Source organism: Camelus ferus, chromosome 11 (assembly GCF_009834535.1).
Source record: "Camelus ferus isolate YT-003-E chromosome 11, BCGSAC_Cfer_1.0, whole genome shotgun sequence".
In the NCBI taxonomy this organism is placed as follows: Eukaryota; Metazoa; Chordata; class Mammalia; order Artiodactyla; family Camelidae; genus Camelus; species Camelus ferus.
In genome coordinates, this window is record NC_045706.1 from 42,057,634 (window position 1) to 42,079,031 (window position 21,398).

Sequence of the window (21,398 nt, forward strand, 5' to 3'; positions counted from 1 at the left end):
CTTGTTTAAATAATTCATGTATATATGTGTGTGCTGGATTGCAATAGAAAATGTTTTTCTTACTGTTGTTCACAGTAAAAAAAAAAAAAAATTGTGAAAGATACCTCTATTAAATGACTTCCCTCTAAGCCCCAGAGTTCTAATTTGTGGTTGCCCAGACAATATATGGGTATTTTATCCTTGCAATCAGCAAGGGGACTTCCATTCACCTGCAGTACCATGTTCTTTGAAGGCAAAGTTGCAGAGGTGCAGCCTGCAGTCCTGTGGGACTTCTCAAAGTGTGACACCAGGAACCTCTTGCGTCAGCACTACCTGGAGTGCTGATTAAAACAGCAGGTTCCAGCCTCATCCCCACCCCAGCCCTACTCGATCCACTCTCCAAGGGTGGGGCCCAGGCATGTGGGGTTTTTTTTAACCAGATTGCTCTTCTTCCCACATAACTAGTGTGCTTCCAAAACGTTTACACTGACCTAAAGCTTTACAAAACTCAGACTAACACTAGGCTAACTGCCACACAATCACTCATTCTGGTTTCCCACTTTGGGATAAAACTCAGGAAACTGGATTTTTTACAAGCCCCAGTCCCCTTCTCCAGTTGGTATTGATGGTTTTTGAGAACCACTGGATGATAATTAAGTCGTTGCAGAATTCACTGCTGGCCAGGCATCATTTCAAATAGCAGGTTAGGCAGGGCACCACAGGAAATGACCATGGAAAAATAACAGATGAAAGAGTGCTGCAGATACAAAAGGGAAGGCCAAGGCCATTCTGATCTTGGATGAACTTGGGTAGAAAAAGAAACCGACTTGGTCCAGATAGGGCCAGGCGTGGGAGAAAGTAAGAATAAAATACGTCCTTGAGTCCCTCCCAATTCCCCTGCCCTTTGACTCTTAGAAGATCCCCAGCTGGCTAAGCAGAACCCTGTTAGGTTAGACTATCTGATAACATAATTTATATTAAAGTATTAATGACACCTTGAATCCACTTCCCAGGGGCACAGACTTTTTAATTCCAATTTAATAAGGGTCACCACCAGAGTCCTTCATCCAAAAGAAACCATCTCTAGGTGGAATTTCAGGTGCTCAGGAAGAAACGAACACATGGACAGGAGGAAGTGGGAGTAGGGGGACAAAGGGAAGGGGAAGTTTTCTTGTATCCAAAACATATAAGAGAGGCAAGTGCTTCCTCTTTATATGCCAGGACCAGATCCAAACATTTACTGAGCACCTGCTACTTCTTTGTCCCAGGATAGTGCATCCTGGTCCTGCTGGCTTTGGGGTCATGCCCAAAGAACCAGGGGAAACAGTTCGCATTACTGAGGGGAGGAGAAATGTTATATTAGACAATGACTGGTTTTAAATGACCCTAGTCTGTTCTGTTACACCTATGAAGATTTTGGTAGGTTTTAAATATGCTCCTCAGATTTTTAGATTAGCCAGATGGCATTCCAATTGTCACTCAGTGCCTTTTAAAATAAATCACTGTCACTTCTCTGAAAACAACAACAGGATCTTATGCAACCAGAACTCCCTGGGGAGTGTCCAAAGACAAGGCACCAGACTATCCCCAGCATTTACCCATAAAACCTTATTTTTTTAGAAAAAATTGTCCACCTGAAATCTGAAACTAAGTATCTCCATTTTGAAGCTGCTATGCCTGTGGCTGACTCTGGGGATTTGGCCACATAGGGGTCCTGAGAATCAGGCCCAGAAAGCACTTGGTACTGGAGGCACAGCGAAAGGAGGAAAGCAGTACCTGCGCCCCTGAACCAGGAAGTCACAGCCTCATCTCTGGCCTGTATACTTCAGCCTGCCTCTCTCACCTGTCTCAGGCGCTCACAAAAGCAAAGTTGTAACATTGTTACCAAGCAATCTCATTAATAGGATGCATGTCCCAATGAGTATTTTATATTGCATCTTCTAAAATCAACCCTGGGTCTTTTTTTTTTTTTTTTTAAGTAACTCCACTTAAGGGAGCAGGAAGCTCAACACCAAGAGAATATCGTATCTAAACAGAGAAACAAAAGCATGTGAAAAACAAGAGGGCCTGGGAATCTTACCCTCCATCACCAAGACATTTGACAGGGATAAGATTTGAAACACATAATTTATTTGCTGTTTAGGGAACTTGAACAAACAGTTTCCAAGTGACCCAACTTTCTATATCAAACTTGCAGCATTTTTTAAAATGTCATTGAGTATACAACCTTATACACCTCTTTTTCCTGAAAAGCTATTTAGAGTGACTTCTGTCATAAGGTCCCAGAAGTAAACATCATGAGTTAGCCTAGAGAAAGACTGCTAAGTGAAGTTAGATATTTCAACATACATATGTAAATTATATATGTTACATATAGTATTAGCATATACCTATTAATTTTTAACACTTAGTATAGTATTAGGAAAACATTAAGGAAGGGATGACAAGGATTAAACCCATAAACTATAAATATCTAATAAAAAATCATGCATGCTCGCCTTGAGTAAAACATTACACTCCTTCATTTCATGTTTAAACGGTGTCTGTCACCCCAGTCAAAAGCTTTAACCATAGGACTAGATAACTCATTCCTCCTATAGTCAGATCTTTGAGGTCAGAAGACAAAATTGACAAAGGGCATGAAAGAAAAGTTCACTCTACTGTGTCTTAAAAATCTGTAGACAAGAGAGGGTGAGGATAAGTTCAGCCTGTTTATCACATGCTGGAATTCAACTCAAGTCATTTCACATCAATCTCCCATTTGCTCTAAATGTATACAAGCGTGCTCCGTGAAAACACACCAGTGTTGGCAAAATACAACAATGCTTCCTTTCTGACATATCAAATAGATTTATTTTTTAAATATCTGAACTCCAATAACACACATCTTGAAGCACTGAGCTCCCGGAAGCAATTAGTTTGTTTTAATCTCTCTCCCATAGTTGCTAAAAGGCTGATTTCAACCTGTAAAGATCTCTGGGCCCCATCAGTCCGCATGCCTCACAGTCTTCACAGCCCCAGATTGCAGGAGACAATGCATCTAGTACCACGAGCGGCGGGGGACGGTGGAAGATAGTTGCTTCCAGAGAAAAGCATGCAAGTCTTATTTTATTGACAAGAATCACTTACTCTGTTACAGCGGTGCTGCTGAAGGAATTATCCTGAAGGCTGAAACAGAAACAAGAAAACATCAGCCAAGTCCGGCCGGGGAGCCGTCTCCCTGCTCGCTCTCCGGGAGTTAGAGCACATACACAAACATGGCATTGCAAGGCAAGTCTCAGGGCTCGCCCGGCACGCTCACTCTACCTTGGGCTGCTGTCTGCACATGCTCGTAACGACACCCCCAGCAGGGGCCCAGCCGCACGGGCGAACCACAAAGCCCAGCAGCCTGCGAGGCTGCGGGGACAGAGCTGGGCGGGGCGCAGCCACGGGGCCAGGACCCCGGGACCCCCGCCAGGAGCACCTGAAGTGTTACCGAGCGACCGACCGCAATCTTGCCAACACCTGGCCGCGTTTAATCCAGGCCTCCCGGTGCCAGCCACCCCCGGGGAAAGCCCAACTGTTTCTGCCTAGGTGAAATCCCCGGGGGACTTGCTTTCTTCCAGACGTCTCCTACCAGTTTTACAGAGCTACCCCCTCTAGGGATGGAGGCTCGCAGAGATTCATCAATCGTTCAGAAAAAGCTGGCAGGGAACGAGAAGGGGGAGGGGAACATAGCTGCTGTTTCTGGTGTGTGTGGTGCGGTGTGTGTGGTGTGGTGTGGTGTGGTGTGGTGTGGTGTGGTGTGTGTGTGTGTGTGTGTGTGTGTGTGTGTGTTGCCCAGGCAAAAGAGCCTCTGAAGGAGGGCTCGCTGCATCAAATCTGATCTGTCTGCACTCTGTTATTTTAGTCCCTAAGAGGAAGCGCCCAGCCCTGGACCTCAGAGCTGTGAATGAGCCCACACAGGGTGAGTGGAGAATTTATTCCAGACAAATTTATTCCAGGCATTAGCCAGTAACTGGGGAGACCGTGCTGCAGGTGGGGCTTGCTCTGCCCAGAGCAGCTCGCCTGAGCTCCACTCCCACCACCTTTGCAAAAGATGAGAGCTGGAATCCACCAATGGTATCTATCCCCTTTAAATAAAGGCAGCCCTCTTGGGAGAGGGGAAGGCTGCCAGCCCCTACTTGCTTGTTTCCCATGGACATATTTGTCCAGCCCTCTTTCCATTGTTAACTTCTCCTGCCAGGTTGACCTTGATAAGAAGGAGAGAACAGTCACCTGGGAAAGATGCTTCTTTTTGAATTTTGAATTGAGAATATCCCCATTCCCTTCTTTTAATCTCTCCACTCCCAGAAGCAGCTGAGATGGTAGAGTTTAGTCCAAATTATCTAAGCAGATGAGTTAACTTATAACACAAAAAAATCAAATTTTTATTTTCAGATTAGAAAAAATATCCAAAACTTAGTAATAAGGGGAAAGAGGGAGACCTTTCACACTGAGACACTATTTCTCAGGTCTACCCAAGGACTGATTAATTCGCTAAGAAACTGGACTTGTGTCTGACTTGCTATTCACTATTGGTTAGATCCCTGACCCTGTAGATTTACATGTTAACATGGCACATTTTGTCCACTCTGTCCAGAGGAAAAGGTGACTTCAGCATTCATGGTTTCATTGCACTGTGCAGCTTTAACCAATTTTGTGTCTAACCTAGCAATCTTATACTAACATTCTTTCTAAATGCCTATAAATATGCAGATCCTCAAAATGCTCTTAGAACCAAGAGCATCATCATCTTATAGATCCTCTCATTATTAAATTAATAGATGTCTGATTGTGCCTATATTTATATGAGTCATATATTTAACTTTCAAAGTTATACCTTTGAAAAAAATCAAAATTTACTTTTCAAAGAACAACAGGTTCTTTGCAATTTTCCTTTCCTTTCTCTAAATATTTTTTAGGTAACTGAATAAAAGCATAATACAGGCATTCCTTAGAGATATTGTAGGTGCAGCCACACACAATAAAGCAACACCACAATAAAGTAAATGTTGCAATAAAGTGAGTCACATGAACTTTTTGGTTTCCCAGTATGCATAAAAGTTATGCTTTCACTATACTGTAGTCTACTAAGTATGCAATAGCATTATTTCTGAAAAAAAAGTACATACCTTAATTTAAAAATACTGCTAAAAAATACTCATCATCATCTAAGCATTTAGTGAGTTATAATCTTTTACTGGTGGAGGGAGTGTCTTGCCTCAATATTGATGGCTGCTGACTGGTCAGGGTGGTGGTTGCTGAAGGTTGCAGTGACTGTGGCAATTTCCTAAAATAAGACAATGAAGTCTCCCACATCAATTTACACTTCCTTTCATGAATAATTTCTCTGTGGCATGCAATGCTGTTTGACAGCATTTTACCCACAGTAGAACTTCTTTCAAAATTGGAGTCAGTCACCTCAAATTATGTCACTGCTTTATCAACCAAGTCTGTAGTATTCTAAATCCTTTGTTGTCATTTCAGTAACCTTAACAGTATCTTCACCAAGAGTAGATTCCATCTCAAGAAACTACTTTCTTTATAATCCATAAGAAGTAACTCATTCATTAAAGTTTTATCATGAAATGGCAGCAATTCGGTCACATCTTCAGGATCCACTTCTAATTCTAGTTCTCTTGCTATTTCCACCACATCTGTAGCTACTTCCTCCACTGAAGTCTCAAACCCTTGAAAGTCCCCATCCGTGAAGGTTGGAATCAACTTCTTCCAAACTGCTATTAATGTTGATATTTTGACCTCTTCCCATGAATCACTAATGTTCTCAATGGCATCTAGAATGGTGAATCCTTTCTAGAAGGTCTTCAATTTACTTTGCCCAGATCCATCAGAAGAATCACAACCTAGGGCAACTATAGCCTTACAAAATGTATTTCTTAGACAATAAGACTTGAAAGTCTAAATCACTCCTTAATTCATGGGCTGCAGGATGGATGGAGTGCTTTAATTTCCTTCAAGAATATTTCCTTTGCATTCACAACTTGGTTGTTGGGTGCAAGAGCCCTAGCTTTCGGCCTATCTTGGCTTTTGACATGCCTTCCTCACTAAGTTTTATCATATCTACCTTTGATGCTAGTGAGAGATGTACAAACTCTTTCATTCACTTGAACACGTTGAGGCCACTGTAGGGTTATTAACTGGACCAATGTCAATATTATTGTGTCTCAGGGAATAGGGAGGCCTGAGGAGAGGGAGGGAGACCTAGAGTGGCCAAATGGGGGAGCAGTCAGAAAGAACACAAAGAACATTTTTCAAGTTCACCATCTTATCTGGGACATGGTTCATGATGCCCCAAAACAATTAAAAGAGTAATTTCAAAGAGCACTAGTCACAGATCACCATAACAAATACTAATAATGAAAAAGTTTGACATATTGAAAAAATTATCAAAATGTGACACAGACATGAAGTGAGCAAATGCTGCTGAGAAAATGGGGTTGATAGAGTTGCTAGACACAGGGTCGCCCCAAATCTTCAATTTGTAAAAACACAATATCTGCAAAGATCAATCAAGCGAAGCACAATAAAATGAGGTATGCCTGTATGGTCTTAGATCTGAACCCTATGGACTAAGATAAGTTTAGAAATAGTCATCCCTTGAATGATTTAATATACAGTATATATACATTTCTAAACCACCTACTGCCACAAATGAGCTATGTTCAGGAGTGTCTGACATGGCCTTTTCACTGTATTTGTGTATACATTATTTAGCCATCACAAAATGAGGTCTACTCTTTGTTTTAATGAGCCCAATAAAGGTAAGTTTATATTCAGCATTCTTAGCTCTAAAAATTCAAAAGTTGCCAGGTTTTCAGAAATCCTTTTTACTCATTTTCTGTGGTATTGATTCCAAACGTTCTAAGGCAGCAAAAGATCATACTTTTCTCATTTAAGCATTCCCAGTGATCCATTTGGAATGGAAAAACATAATGCATTCAACTTTTAAACAGGACTTGTACAAGTATATGAAATAATGTGGGCCCTTTGAAAATAACATGAAATAACAACTGTATAAAATAAATGCAGGTATTCAATAATGTCCACAGAAAAGAAACAAGAATTCTCAGCAAATCCTCATGGGAATGCAGTTTGGTGCAGCCACTGTGAAAAACAGTATGGAGATTCCTCAGAAGACTAGGAATAGACTTACCATATGATCCAGTAATCCCGCTTCTGGGCATATATCAAGAAGGAACTCTACTTTGAAAAGACACCTGCACCCCAGTGTTCATAGCAGCACTATTTACAATAGCCAAGACATGGAAACAGCCTAAATGTCCATCAACAGATGACTGGATAAAGAAGATGTGGTATATTTATACAATGGAATACTATTCAGCCATAAACACTGACAACATAATGCCATTTGCAGCAACATGGATGTTCCTGGAGAATGTCATTCTAAGTGAAGTAAGCCAGAAAGAGAAAGAAAAATACCATATGAGATCACTCATAGGTGGAATCTAAAAACAAACAAACAAAAAACATAAATACAAAAGAGAAACAGACTCATAGACATAGAATACAAACTTGTGGTTGCCAAGGGAGTGGGGGGTGGGAAGGGACAGACTGGGATTTCAAAATGCAGAACAGATAAACAATATTATACTGTATAGCACAGGGAAATATATACAAAATCTTGTGGTAGCTCACAGCGAAAAAAAAGTGACAATGAATATATGTATGTTCATGTATAACTGAAAAATTGTGCTCTACACTGGAATTTGACACAACATTGTAAAATGACTATAATTCAATAAGAAAATGTAAAAAAAAAAAAAAAAAAGAATTCTCAGCAGCTCCATGAATAGATGAATAGCAGGGACAAAAATAAGATTTTCAGTAGTACTCTTATTCAATGAAAACATTTTGTTGATACAGTTGATTATGGTTAACAAACAAAAATGTCCCAGAAAAAAAAAAACTCAGTTTTGGCAGTATGGAAAAAAATTAACTACTTAAATTCTTCTAACATTATTTGTTTTCATCTTAAATCAGGTTTAGAGATTATAGTGTCTGGAGCTTTGTTTTGTAGTATTCAACTTGGAACAGGACAATACTGATGAATAATCATACAACATCTGGTTATTTTGGAGACCCTAACTGACTAAATAGTAGCTCAAGGTGAGTTCAAAAAGAGAATCAGAAAAGCTAATACTGGAGTTCTAGAAGAAGTAAGTTCTAGATCAGTGTTTCCCAAAGTGTCCTCAGTAGGAATTGTGTTTCCCATATGGTTCAAGAAAAGAAAACAAAAGAAAGTTACATGATCAAAAATAAGTTTTGAAAGGATATATATTATAACTTAACCATGCATATTAGGCAGCAAAGCAAAGTATTTCATTGTTTTTAACCAACATTTCTCAAACTCAATGAAGACCACACAGTTTTTTGTTATATATGTTACCTATTAGTATCAAGTTGAACTAGGATTTTTGAGGAAGAATACCCTGAATATATCAGGGGAAAAATGCAAAGCAGATTAACTGGTATAATTATTAACTGAACAAATGAATGAAGGAACAAATGATGCTACATGCTTGTCGCTGTTCCATAGCTATGAACAAGACAGACATAGTCCCTTTCATCATGACGTTTCTAGAGTAATTATTTATGTATGTATATATATGTAATGTATATTGTAAGTACAGCCCTATTTTATACAATTTAAGTAGACTAAGGGGGAAATGGAAACACTAGATTTTGAATATGGTTAATTCACTGACATGTTCAAAGTTTCAATGTATTACTTTTTCTACCAATGTTCTTAAAATCAACATCTGAATTTCAGACTTAATAACAATAACTTAGTCTTTATTACAATTGAAAAAAATTTAATTCTAATGTATTGACTTGGCTATATGCAAAATATAAAGCAATAAAGTAGTGGTCAAGAAAGAAATTTCTAGAGTTGCCAGGGTTTAAGACCTACCAGTTACTAGTAGTCTGAACTTGGACAGCCACTCCATGCCTCAGTTTTCTCAGCTATAAAATTGGAGATAATAATGACCTTTCTCATGGCTTCCAATGAAGATGAAATGACATGACTGAAAATGACAGAAAAAAGTCAATAAATGTTATCATCATTATCATTTCTATTATTATTATAATAAATAAGAATATATAAACATAAAGCTTGGAACAGTATGTACAAACCGCTGTGCTGGGATAGTAGGTTTACAGATAATGTTTTCTATTTCCCATAATGGCCCTGTGTTTACAAAGGTTTTTTTTTTTTTAAGTACAATAAAAATGAAAACTCTACTAAACGTAGATGGGTTGCTCTTAAAAATGAAATCAGCTCCATCCAGAATGGCTTTGTGCTCACTTTACAGCTTTTGATTTAAAATACTCACACATCCCTGGAGAAACATTCAATTCTGAGAAATCACTTTCTGCAAGACCCTGCGGCAAGGAGCCAGGAGTGTACAATGCCAGGAAGTCAACAGAGGCCTGCTCTCCTGTCCTGGACACAGTGACTTGGAGCTTCCTGCCAGGACCCCTGGGAGTGACCGGGCTTCCCTGTGGAAAGAGAAGACTCTTGCCTGAAAAGATAATTTTCCATAAAGAAAACTCTCCCTGGTTCTCTGTCTTCTTATCCTTTCCCTCACCAGCCCCAAGACCTGGTACAAGAACTAAAGAGGCCTCATTATCTGAGCGGTCAGTATCTGAGCTCCTGAAGATTCAAAGATGCCCAGGGAAGCAAAGTTGTGATACCAAAAATATAAACTGATGGTGGACTGGTTTTGATCCTGGTCTCCATTCAAACATCCCCCCACCCATTAATGCTAGTATACAGCAAGTTCACCTCTGTCTGAAAATCTGATTCTTCTGACAGCAAAATACAGATACAATATAAATTGATTGCTAAGCAAAATTGTAATTTTTGCAAATTAAATTCTTCAGGATTTCATGAAGTCAGTGGAAGTAATGGTGGAGAATGGCTTGTATCACGTTCAAAACCAAAGGTTTTGGCAATAGCAACTAAAGAATAAAAAATTAACAAAGATGGTGACATGTCAATTCCAAAGGGGATGAACTGACTATCAAAGGATTAAGAGTGGTTCTTAGAAAAATTTATGAAGCCCTTAATTAATTTTGTAAATGCTACCTTTTAAAATTATGCAGTGAATGTTAAATGTGAGCCGAAGGTTATCATTTTGAGATGTTAAAATTTTTGCAGAAAAATTATGTTTATCCTCTCCAATGGGCATAATTTACTCTTTATTGTTTCTAAGAATTAGTTCACTATCACAATTATATCCCAACTATAAGTTAAGAACACTTTTATAGTGTATTTACTGTTTACCATCATCTACCAGGCCGTATGCGCTCTGGCCAAGAGACAACTGAACTTGTCTCCAATCATATTGGCCTCCCTGCTCTTACTCCAATAGGTGAACTTGATCCTTCCCTAGGCTCTTTGCACTTACTATTCCCCCTGCTGGGACAACCACCCCAGATCTGCTCAAATGTGCCTCCTTGGGGAAAACATCTCTGACCACACCCTTTAAATCAGCAGCTCCCATCACTTTATTCTGCCTTACTTTCTTCATAGGACCTGTTACTACCTGATATTTAATATTTGTTTGCCTCTTTGTATTATAATTGTCTCTCCCACTAGAATGGGGAGCTCTTTGAAGGCAAAGATTTGTGGGTCTTATTCATTACTCTATCCCCAGGGCTGAAAATGGTGTCTACCGTGGTAGCTACACAACAAATGTTTGTAGTATGAAATAAACAAATGAATATTGAATATCATTTTTTTCCAAGATAAAGCTCTGTTCACCCTTAATTTTTTCTATTTACTTTGAAATACTAGCTTCTGTTTTAAGTGACTAACTGTAGGTGGGATTTTTCCAAGACAAGTTACCTTCAGGTAATGAGGTTTTCCTGTATTAGACATTCCTTTCTTTGCTTTGCAGAGATAACTAACAGATTTCATGCTGTTATGCTGATACGGTTGATGGTACCGGCTTCCCAGAGCATCGTTGGTTTCTAAGATTTGGTTGCAGATCAGCCAGAAAGAGCACTGGGATTGATCAGTCAGCAGTATTTGCTACAGGACAGAATGAGGACATGGTATTAGAATTATTGAATTAAAACACCTTATTAAAACAAAGATTTTCTTGGGGAAAACACATTTCATTATTAACAGCTTAGCTTGAATGAAATTTTAGATAATCAAATACATCCTTCCTATTGGTAAGATTCTCAAGAACCTCAGGAGTTACCTGGTCCAATTCTGTTTTAATATCTAAACTTGTACCAGGACAGTCCCCTACCTGCTGCTTGAAACCTTCAGGAACAAGAAATTTATACCTCACAGACTCCTTTATTAGACTCCTCTAATTCTTGAGAAAATATTTTCCACTTGAGCCCTTCCCTACCTCTTGCTACTTTCACCCATGATTGAATGCCCCTAAAAAATTAATCTACTCCATCTCCTGATCTCCAGGTCAGATCTTCCCCACTCCCTCAGTACATTCTCACATGGTGTGATTTGGAATCTCATCTATGTCTTTCTGGGTTGTGTAGCACTGGATAAACTGTGAAAACACCCTCTTAAAATGCATCTGCTACCCTAAACATGTTATTAGTCCAGGCATGGTTTGTTCAGTGAAGAGTGAAATGGGATTTGCACCTTCTTCTTTTTAACATTATATTCTTTTCATGTGACCCAAGATCACTGTGAGTGGTTCTGCTGGTTTGATCACACTAGAGACCCAGAATGTTGGAGTCAACTGCTACTCCACATTGTAATTGACTGTACTTCAATAAAAAAATTTTTTTTAATTTTAAAAAACAAATTTCTTCTGTATAGCACAGGGAACTATATTCAGTATCTTGTAATTACCTTTAATGAAAAAGAATATGAAAATGAATATATGTATATATATGTATGACTGGGATATTATGCTGTACACCAGAAAGTGACACATTGTAATTGACTATACCTCAATAAAATAAATAAATTCATAAACAAACAAAAAAAGAAATAAACTGCTACTCCAGATCCACATCTGTGCCTTCTGAAAGGAGAGCAACTGGTTGGTTGAACCCAAGTCCCAGCTTTGCATACATTCCTATGAAATTCTATATTGTTTGATCTGACATTTCATACTATCAAACTAACCTTTCACATCTTTTTAGAATAAACGTCTTAGCAAAAATTACATTGGCTATCTCCTCCAGTTTCACAGAAGCAGTACTCTGTAGATACAGTCCTTCCAAAAACTGGAGCATACAATAAATATACTTTTATTCAATTCATAATGTTTTCATTTATATAAATAAGGAAAAAAGTCTTAAATAATTATTTACTATAGTAAAACTTAGAATATTTGAAATTACATTACTTTAGGGGTGGTAGGTGGGCAGAGAAGAAATGATAAAAATGACTTGGGCTCAACATGTGGGGGGCTACTAGAGTGAGAGATAGCAATGGGGGAACCCTTGGGTTACCAGGTGGTAGAATGATTAAACCAATTCAAGGTAGGAGTGGCAATTCCATCGTCTTCAGCACCTCTTCCACCCAGCAAAGTGCTACAGCTGAAGCTCTAGTCAAACACATAGCAATTTAATGACTCATCCAGTTGAAGAAGGACAGCTTCACACTTCCTGGGGTTCACATAAGCAGAACACATCTAGGATACCTGGGGCCCACTCAGCAAAACCTCTTTTGTTCTATGAAGGGGAAAGGGTATTTTCTCCCCATAATTCCTCCTACACCTTTCAAGAGAAATTTCTAAGTTTTTCTTTCTCCTCCCACAGTTCCATTTAACTACTCTGTTTTTAAATCTCAATAGCATCCTCTTTCTCTATACATGAGCTTCGGCCCATGTAACTCTGCTCACATTTCAACTGGTAATCTTTTTATATAAATGCCTTCACTCACAACATAATATTCTGTATCTCTTTAAAATTCTCAACCTATGTTGTTCCAGTTATCTATTGTATTTATGACTTAAAAATTTTTTTTTCTCCTGATTTTGAGGGTTAGAAATCCCAGAAGAGTTCAGCTGGTCATTTCTGATCAATGTGGTATCAGCTGAGGCAGGTGGAATGGGAGGACCGCCTTCTGAACTGGCTTCTTCACCCAAATAGCCAATAACTCAATGTTCCCGGCCTTTCTGTCCACACAGCACCTCATCCTTCAGGGCTTCTCCATGTGACCTCAACAGCATAGTGGTCTCAGGGTAATCTATCCTCTCACATGGTGGCTGACCTCCAAAAGACAAGGTAGAAGCTGCCAGGCCACTAAAGGCTTGGCCTGAACTGGTATGACATCACTTCTGCCATACTCTATCACTCAGAGAAGATATAAGTCAGCTCAGATTCCAGGACAGGATAAGAGACCCACCTCTTAATGGGAGGAGAGTCAAAGAATTTGTATCCATTTTAATCTGCCACAGACATTTACATTGGTTATTGATTTCCTTATCCTTAGAGTCATGACAGCAGATAGCTATACTTCTCATTTCAATGGATCACTAATCTATAGATTTTTGGGTATAATATATATATATGATATAGTTATTAATTAAGAAGAGAGGCAAGATTTCCGGTTTTTTCAAGGGAAAAAATTGAGCTAATCCAAGCAACCGTCCTCACCAGTGTTGTTTCAACACCGTGGCATGACATGATCGAACTTGCAAGTTGTTTGTCAAATACTGACCTTTGCGAATAACTGAATTTCAAAATAATAAATTAAAGCAGATCCAAGCTTTTTTCTATAATAGCATCACTCTGTCTCCCATGCATTCTTCAGTGGAGGTTAAGGGACGAAGTTGTTGCAGCTCTTCCACTGGGAACTGCTCACAACCCTGGCACACTGATGGAGAAATTCCACATCCCAGCCATCATCTATCCCGCGTGGCTTAAGAGGGAAAAAAAAAGAAAGAAAAGATTAAGAACTCCTAGCTTAGAGCAGGTTGCTAAAGAAACCAGTATTAGCTAGCTAGATGAAAGCTGGATAAAATCCAAATATGAAGCAGTTAAAAATTTTATTTTGCTCAGTAGCAACAAAGAAAAATCTTATTGCTGTGTTCTTTTTCTCTTCTGCCTCTCTCCTTCTCCCAGCCATTTCCCCAGAGGGCTCACAAATGTGGGCAAACGACACTTAGTAAAATGTACCAGCTACCAATCATACTGGAAAAAATAACTCAAAAGTCATACATTGCTAAGGCTGGGCAGGAATACTATTTGCTAATACTAAAAACAGCAGATATTTATAGTTCCAAAAGCATAGTGTCTCATTCCACAACTATTTCTAATTACTAAGCACATACTCATAAAATATATTTTGCCCTTATCACCTCCTTGAGACAATGGCTTAGCTCCACTTTCTATGGACTTTGTGAGCTGCTTGTCAGTTGCAGGTGGTTCACACACATCCACAGGGAACCACATTCCCTCCGGCCCCTGAGCAGTCAGGGCTGCTATGTTTCTATATTTGGTGTCAATCCCTCAGCGCAGGACTCAGCTCACATCTGCTGGGCCTGTTGTTACTGGGCTGGACTTTGCACAGAAACCAACTAACTTCTTAATGGTCCTCAAGAAATCATTAAAAATTCAGTGATACTGTGCCTTTCAGCCAAAACAGTAAATATCAAATTGTAGAACCAACAGGATATGAATTACTAACACAAAACAGATCAGAAATGGTTAGTCTAGTGAGCAAAAACAGAATATCTAGAATCAACTGACAAAGAAATATCAATTTTAAAACATCACCCATTAGAGATACTTTTCATCTAATAACTAAAATGCTAAAAGCTTAAAAACCTAGAAAGCAGCATAAGGCAAGAAAAAGTACAGATGGAGAGTTCTGGGGCTTGAAAGCTGCCTCAGCTCTACTACTAACACATTCAACCTTGTAGGGTGAGTGACCTTTCCTGGACCTCAGTGTCCTAAATAAGAAAGCAGCTAGATTTGACAGTCTTTAATGGCTTGGCCAACTATAAAATTTTGTGGTTCTCGGGAAATGTAAAAAAGTTGCATGGCCTGTTTTTGGAAGAGAGGGAGGAAGAGAAAAAAAGAAAGGGAAAGAGGAAGAAAATAAGGAAAGGGAAAAGGGGAGAAGGGGAAAGGGGGAAAGAGAGGGAGGGAGGGAAGGAGACAGATTTAAAAAAAAAAAGTAGAGTAAAAGAAAAGCTGGAATATAGATACAGATACATATATATGTGTGTGTAGATATACATATATATATACACACATATATAGATACATCTGTGTGTGTGTGTATGGAAAAAAACTTTGAAGTTAAAATGTTATCTAGGCAATGACCACATCAACACAATAAATGACTTAATGAAGTGGTAAAGGCCCAGCCAGGGATTAAGAATTTGAACTAATGGTATTGCAAGACTACTTAACATTGTTTGGCTCATTACACAGAATGTTGATGGGTTCTACTTACAAACTTCTAAGAAGCTTCAATAAACCAATCAGAAAATTGTGCTCTATTTTTGGAAATAGAATGGGACTGTTTCAATACTGTCTGCCTCCAATTTCTGCTGCATTATGGGTAAACTGGCTTTTGTGGGCTGGCCTGGCTACTGTGACTCCACCATGTGTGAAGTTGTTTCTATGGGAGGAAACTGAAGGGACTAAGATGACTTCCTCTCTCCCCACCTCATTACAGTCACTGAAGATCTTGGAGTAGAAGTGGAGAAAAGGAAGTGTTTGGAGGCTACTGAAGCCAGGCTCAGAAGGAGAGAACAAGGGATTATGAGAAGCACGAATGAAAGTGAGGAAAGAAATGGCAAGCAAAGTACGTGTGGATATCAAGAGGCAATGGAAGTATCCCGATTTCCAATCAGGCCCTGGGATTCTCCCAACTGCCAGGCTCCTATGCTGTTTACACACTGACAGTACCCTTACTGGTTTGTATACCATCTTCCTACCATCAGAAGAAACAACTCAATAGAAGAGGGGTCACCTCACACTCTCCAAGCTCCAGAGTAAAGTCCACCACTGATGAAGAGCATGCTCGTAAGAACAGCATTGCAGCCTGGGTCTGCCTGTACCACTCATGAGGGGCCAGGGATGCTTTGTCATGCTATATACTGTCAAGAATTGTGCTGGGAGTTTTGTGTTCACACCCCTCAGATGGAAGGAGACCAAATCACAGGGCTATGGGAGGCTGACACCAAGGCTCTATTTTCCAGCCTGCTTATCACGTTGTCTTGAGCTCTCATCACTCACTCACCAGCTCCTTTCCTTGGCCTCCAGCCCATCTAGGTTTTAACTCAAGGATTTTAGCTTTTTTTTTTTTTTAACTTTCCCAATATACACAAAAGTAGAGAAACACGTGTAACAAGCCCCATATATACAAGATTCAGCTTTTCCAATTATCAGTATTCAAGCCATTCTTCTTTTACCAAATGCCAGCTCCTCCAAAATATCATCAAAAAAGACTTTGATACAACAAAGCTAAGTTTATTCTTACCTGTTAAGGGAGAACACCACCTTGCCAGACTTTCACCACCCTCTTAAAGTGAGGATGGCAAAGTTGGAATATTTATGAGATTGTGGGGTCTAGTTGAAGGTGGATCATTCAGTGGGAAGGGGACATGATTAGGACAAGTAAGGATCATGATATAATGATTTATGACCTGTGGATACAACAAGGTAAGGATTTTGAGGTAGAGTTCAAAGAGTCTTGAGGCATACAAACACTGGCTTGCTGCTGCCTGCTGAGGAGGTGATTAGTTTTAATGTTCATTTAAACAGACTTTAGGGGAAGTTCCTGAAACAAGCAATAAATATATTTGCAACTTTTATCTTCCTGGGCAAGAATACCCTGGAATAGTGAAATTAAATTGATGAAGGCAGTGGAATAATAGTCACATTGGTTAAGCAGCTGAAAAGTTAAGTTGTGATAATGTACACGGTAAGTTCTGTGGATGGATGTCATCAAGCCGCCACTTACTTTTATTGTATTATTATTTGCTAGAGTATTTTAAATTATTCCTTACTTTTTTTTAAAGTTGCCAAATGGTATCCAACTCATATATACAGTCTGTTATCTCTAATAAACAAAACCTTCATATACATGTAATTTTTTAAAAAATCTTTCAATTTTTCTGTTCATGGCTTTATCCAGAAAGCCAAGGAAATAACCCCATGCTAGGAATTCACTACCACACTCAGGAATAAAAATGTTGAGGACTGTTCAGAATCTCGAAGAGCTCTACACAGACATCATCGCCTTATTTGGCCAACAGCCAGTCAGCCGTGATTACAGGGGCAGAAAGAACCAGCAAGTGGGACTTCAATGTGAACTTTGTGGGGAGAGTGAGGGGAGAGGTCGGCTCCTTTTGAGTAAATGAAGCCATTCTTCTGAAGGAAAAAAACTGCCTAAAGAAAACGTACCATGAAGTGGATATCTACTCCTGTGGGGTTTTCGTAAAAATATATGTGTATTCAGGCTACAAACATTAACTGAGCACATTTTAAATGCGGGGCCAGTAGGAATTGTGCAGAAGGGAAAAGCCATCTCTGAGTTTTTGAGGAAAGCCTGCCTTGGTGGAAAGATCACCACCTTCAGAGCCAGACTTGGGTGGGAATCGTGAAGAAATGACTCAATATCTAATTTCTTAATGCTTCTATGTTTCAAATTCTACTACAAAAGCTTGCAAGCTTTTAAGGATGGAAAGAAATAATGTACATATAGTGGCTGGCATGTAGAATTTATTGTTTATTGTTTTAGTTGCAATTTCTGCCTTTGAGGAGACTGGTGAAGGCCAAGAGTAGGCAGGAAGGCCTGCAGGTCATGTTGGGTCCAGCCACCTTGGGCCCACACTGCCATGCTAGACAGTATTTTGTGCATCTGTGAATACTCCTGAGTACGATCCTGTTACGATTAGAGCCACACTTCAGGAGGATGAATCTGACAGCCAGTGTGACCCTTAGACTCGGGCAAGAGGGGCTCTGCACTGGGCACATGCTTTAAGGACTGTTAGCGCACACATTATGCCTCTTGGGTCCTTTGGGGACTCAGCACCGAAGGAGTGTGACCTGTAGTTAAACGTTCACTCCTGCCTCTGATGCCTCATCAGCCTCCGGCAACTCTGCTCCACGTCTCTTGCCTTATATTCTTGGAGAGAAAGCCACTGTGTCCAAATGCCCCAGTAGTTTGCATGTTTTCCCACAGACACAGCTCCAGAGAACTGGGAGAATCTGAATGACAGAAAAGCTTGAGTAAGAGAAAAGACAAATTAGCTAGTTTGTCAGTCACCCCTCTTAGAGAGCTCAAATGCACTAGCCTCCTGCATAATGAAGTATTTCCCAGGAGCACCGAGCGCCCATTAGCCCCTGTTCTTCCCTATTCATAGTTCTAGAGACACTCTCAAACTAGTGAGGTGCTGGCAGCTGAAGAACATCTTACAACATGAAATAATTCAAATAACTTAAATGCATATCAGTTTGAATCATATAAAATTGTCCCTTTTTTTGTAGATTAATCTGCATGGTGCAAACACACACACGCACACACACACACACGCACACGCACACACACTATATCTAAAGGCATATATACATGAAGCATGATAGCAATTCTTTACAGTACTATCTGGTTCTAAAACTGCTTTAAGATAGGGTGAAAATAAAGGGATAAGTGTAATAGATTTATATAATGAAATTAAACTATATTACAATATTTTCTGTGATCGTATTTTACCACATGCAGCCCTATTATGGTGTTTAACCATGATATGTAGATTCATGGCTTGTATATGATATTTAAAGTTCATGATTATTTCCAAATCGAAATATTGCTTTAAGCACTTTTTTGACAGTTCCAATTGCTATTGCTTTAGGAACATAAAGTTTCTCTGAAATAAAGTTAATTAAAAAAACCATCTAGAACCACAATAACTCACAAGGATGGCATGGCTGAGAATAGAGCACAAATTATTAGAAAATCTTGTTCTAACAACCTAAGTATTTGTTTTGCTGAAATAAAAGCAAGACCCATAAATATAAAATGGGCTAAATATAAAATGATTCATAAATCATGTAGATCTTTATTATTCCTTAAAACATCACTAGCTCATTCAAAGAACCACCATATAGGTGCAAAAATAATTTGGAAAAATCAGCCATCTTTGACATTTTGCCAGATTTAATTCTATTAAACCTATAGCTTATAAGATATTCTTGATTTGTTATTACAAAGATATATTTGCCACAGTAGGAGGATAGGATGGATTTTACTTAACAGTTTGTTAACTTGCTTTCTTACTTTTAAATATCTGTATTCTTGCTGCAGATCCCTCAGATGTTCAGAGAAGGCCTTTTCCCAGCAATATCTTTATTTATCAGTCACAGTTAGTCATTGGTACCTACAACATGCCACATAGATTGGAGAGAATACAAGTTTAAAGGTGACTAGACCACAGAAGAGACTCTGCACTGCAAGGCTCTTTGACTCAAAGCCTAAAGAGGCCAGGCAATTATCACAAGGCAGTGAGGCAGGTGGGAAGGAGTGATAGGGAACGGTGGGGACTGTGGTGAACTGGACAGAGTTCCTGTTCTATCTGAGGGAGGCGCCTATGGCTCAGCTGCAGCCCACTGTCCCACAGTTGCTATGGGGGAAAGTAGGTCAAAGATTCCCAGAAAGTATCTTTTTTTAAATTAGGAATATGGATTTTTTTATATAAAATCTTTGTTAAAACTATGTAGATCAAACAAAATATTTCTATGGACTGGATTTAACCAATAAACTTCCACTTTGCAATCTCTATTTCAGATGGAGGTACAAAGGACAGGAACTAACATTTGCCTTGTGCTCTTTTGCCATTTCTCATTCCTCTCCTCACTGCTGAGTGTCTGTTTCCTCCTTCTCCTCTCCCCGCCGCCTCCCTCTCCTCTCCTCTCCCCTCTCCTCTCCCTCTCCAGTTGGACTTTCTCCGCTTTTCTGTGCCCTTGGTGAATACACAGCTGGCACACCCATTGTCATTTCAGTTACAGTTAGAAACTAACCAGCCAAGGAGAGAGAAGTTTCTCAGCACCATATATGTATGAACAGGGAGAGGAGTTTCTAGAGAATGTGGTTTGGGCACCAGAGGGTACCCCCAAGGAATGACAGCAAATTGACTGATCCAAGATTAAATTCCCTTGAGAAGGCATATTTGTATTAAAAAAAAAAAATCAAAGGAAATTTTTGTACCCAAATGACCAAATACTTGCTATTTCTCAAGTTTACTACTTTATATGCATAGTTACCAAACCTATTAACCTCACAGTCTCTCACATTTGAATAACAAAAGCCAACTTGGGATATTAATAATAATCCTTATTATTATTCATGTATGTATACAACCTATGGCATAATCTAATTAAAATTGTTACATACACTCAGAATGGATGATCATTATCCATGAAGATGTGTTCTCAATTATAGATGGCAGTACATTTAGGGGTAGATTTTTTTGTGCTAACACAGCAACTCCCACACAAAGGCAACAGGAAAGAAAACAACAGGGGCAAGAAGAGAAAGGTGCTAAGAAAATTATCACAAGAACCCAGCAAGAGAATTGGCAAACTGAAAGCCAGAGGTCTTACAGTGTAGCCACAAAAGACTGAACAGGATAGGAAAATTGCATCTCACTTAATATTCTAACACTTGTCCATTTCAAACCTATTTCCCCCATTTCTTCTCTGAAATCTTCATTTTCATTGTTCATAGCAGTGACATTTCTTTGCCCTAAGCAGCTATTTATAGAAGATCAGACATTTAAAATGTCAAATAATATTCAAGACAGCAAACACTTAAACATAAAATACACAATTACTCATCAGGGATTACAGTGGCTTCTTGACATGCAGGCCCAAAATGACAGGCTCTGCTTTAAGGAAAAAGTATATGGAATCAGAAAAAAGAGGAATCACTGTCTCCCTAATCTTCTACAGTAAATCATTTTTCTGTCTCTTTCATCCCCCTCAGTAAAGCAGGAGTTTCTGCCATACAGCTGACACATCTATCTTGCTAGAAGTTTACACAGATTTCTTGTGTTTGGCTTTAACTGTAGGTGGAGTATGACCTCTCACCACTTTACAACACACCTTTTGTAGGTGAGTACTAAGAATTATATGGTCAGCAAGTTTTAGAGTTATAAAGTCCTTAGACATCTATCTCTCACATTTTATAGATGAGGATCACAGACCTAAAGACATAAATTGACTTTGGGGGCCAAAAAGCTAGTAACTGGCAGAGCCTGGGCTTGAATTCAGAACTCCTTAGCTTTAATATCTTCCTACTCTTTTACACAGAACTTTCTAGTAAGACAGATAGACCCTTTTGGTGGTTAATTTCATGTATCAACCTGACTGGGTCACAGGATGCCCAGACACTTGGTCAAACATTA

At 39.2% G+C, this 21,398-nt stretch overlaps 1 protein-coding gene across 11 annotated transcripts in view; it reads right to left on the minus strand.

Moving 5' to 3' along the window:
* FAM13C (family with sequence similarity 13 member C) overlaps positions 1 to 3,861 on the minus strand; it is a 536,869-nt gene extending 533,008 nt beyond the window's left edge. For 9 of the 11 annotated variants that reach the window (XM_032491443.1, XM_032491444.1, XM_032491445.1 and 6 more), the window contains exon 1: positions 3,109 to 3,279. In XM_032491443.1, the coding sequence (XP_032347334.1) occupies positions 3,109 to 3,170 (62 nt within the window). In that variant the 5' untranslated portion in view covers positions 3,171 to 3,279. The other 2 variants (XM_032491453.1, XM_032491452.1) reach the window with 2 other exon arrangements.
* Between the last annotated feature and the right edge of the window lie 17,537 nt (positions 3,862 to 21,398).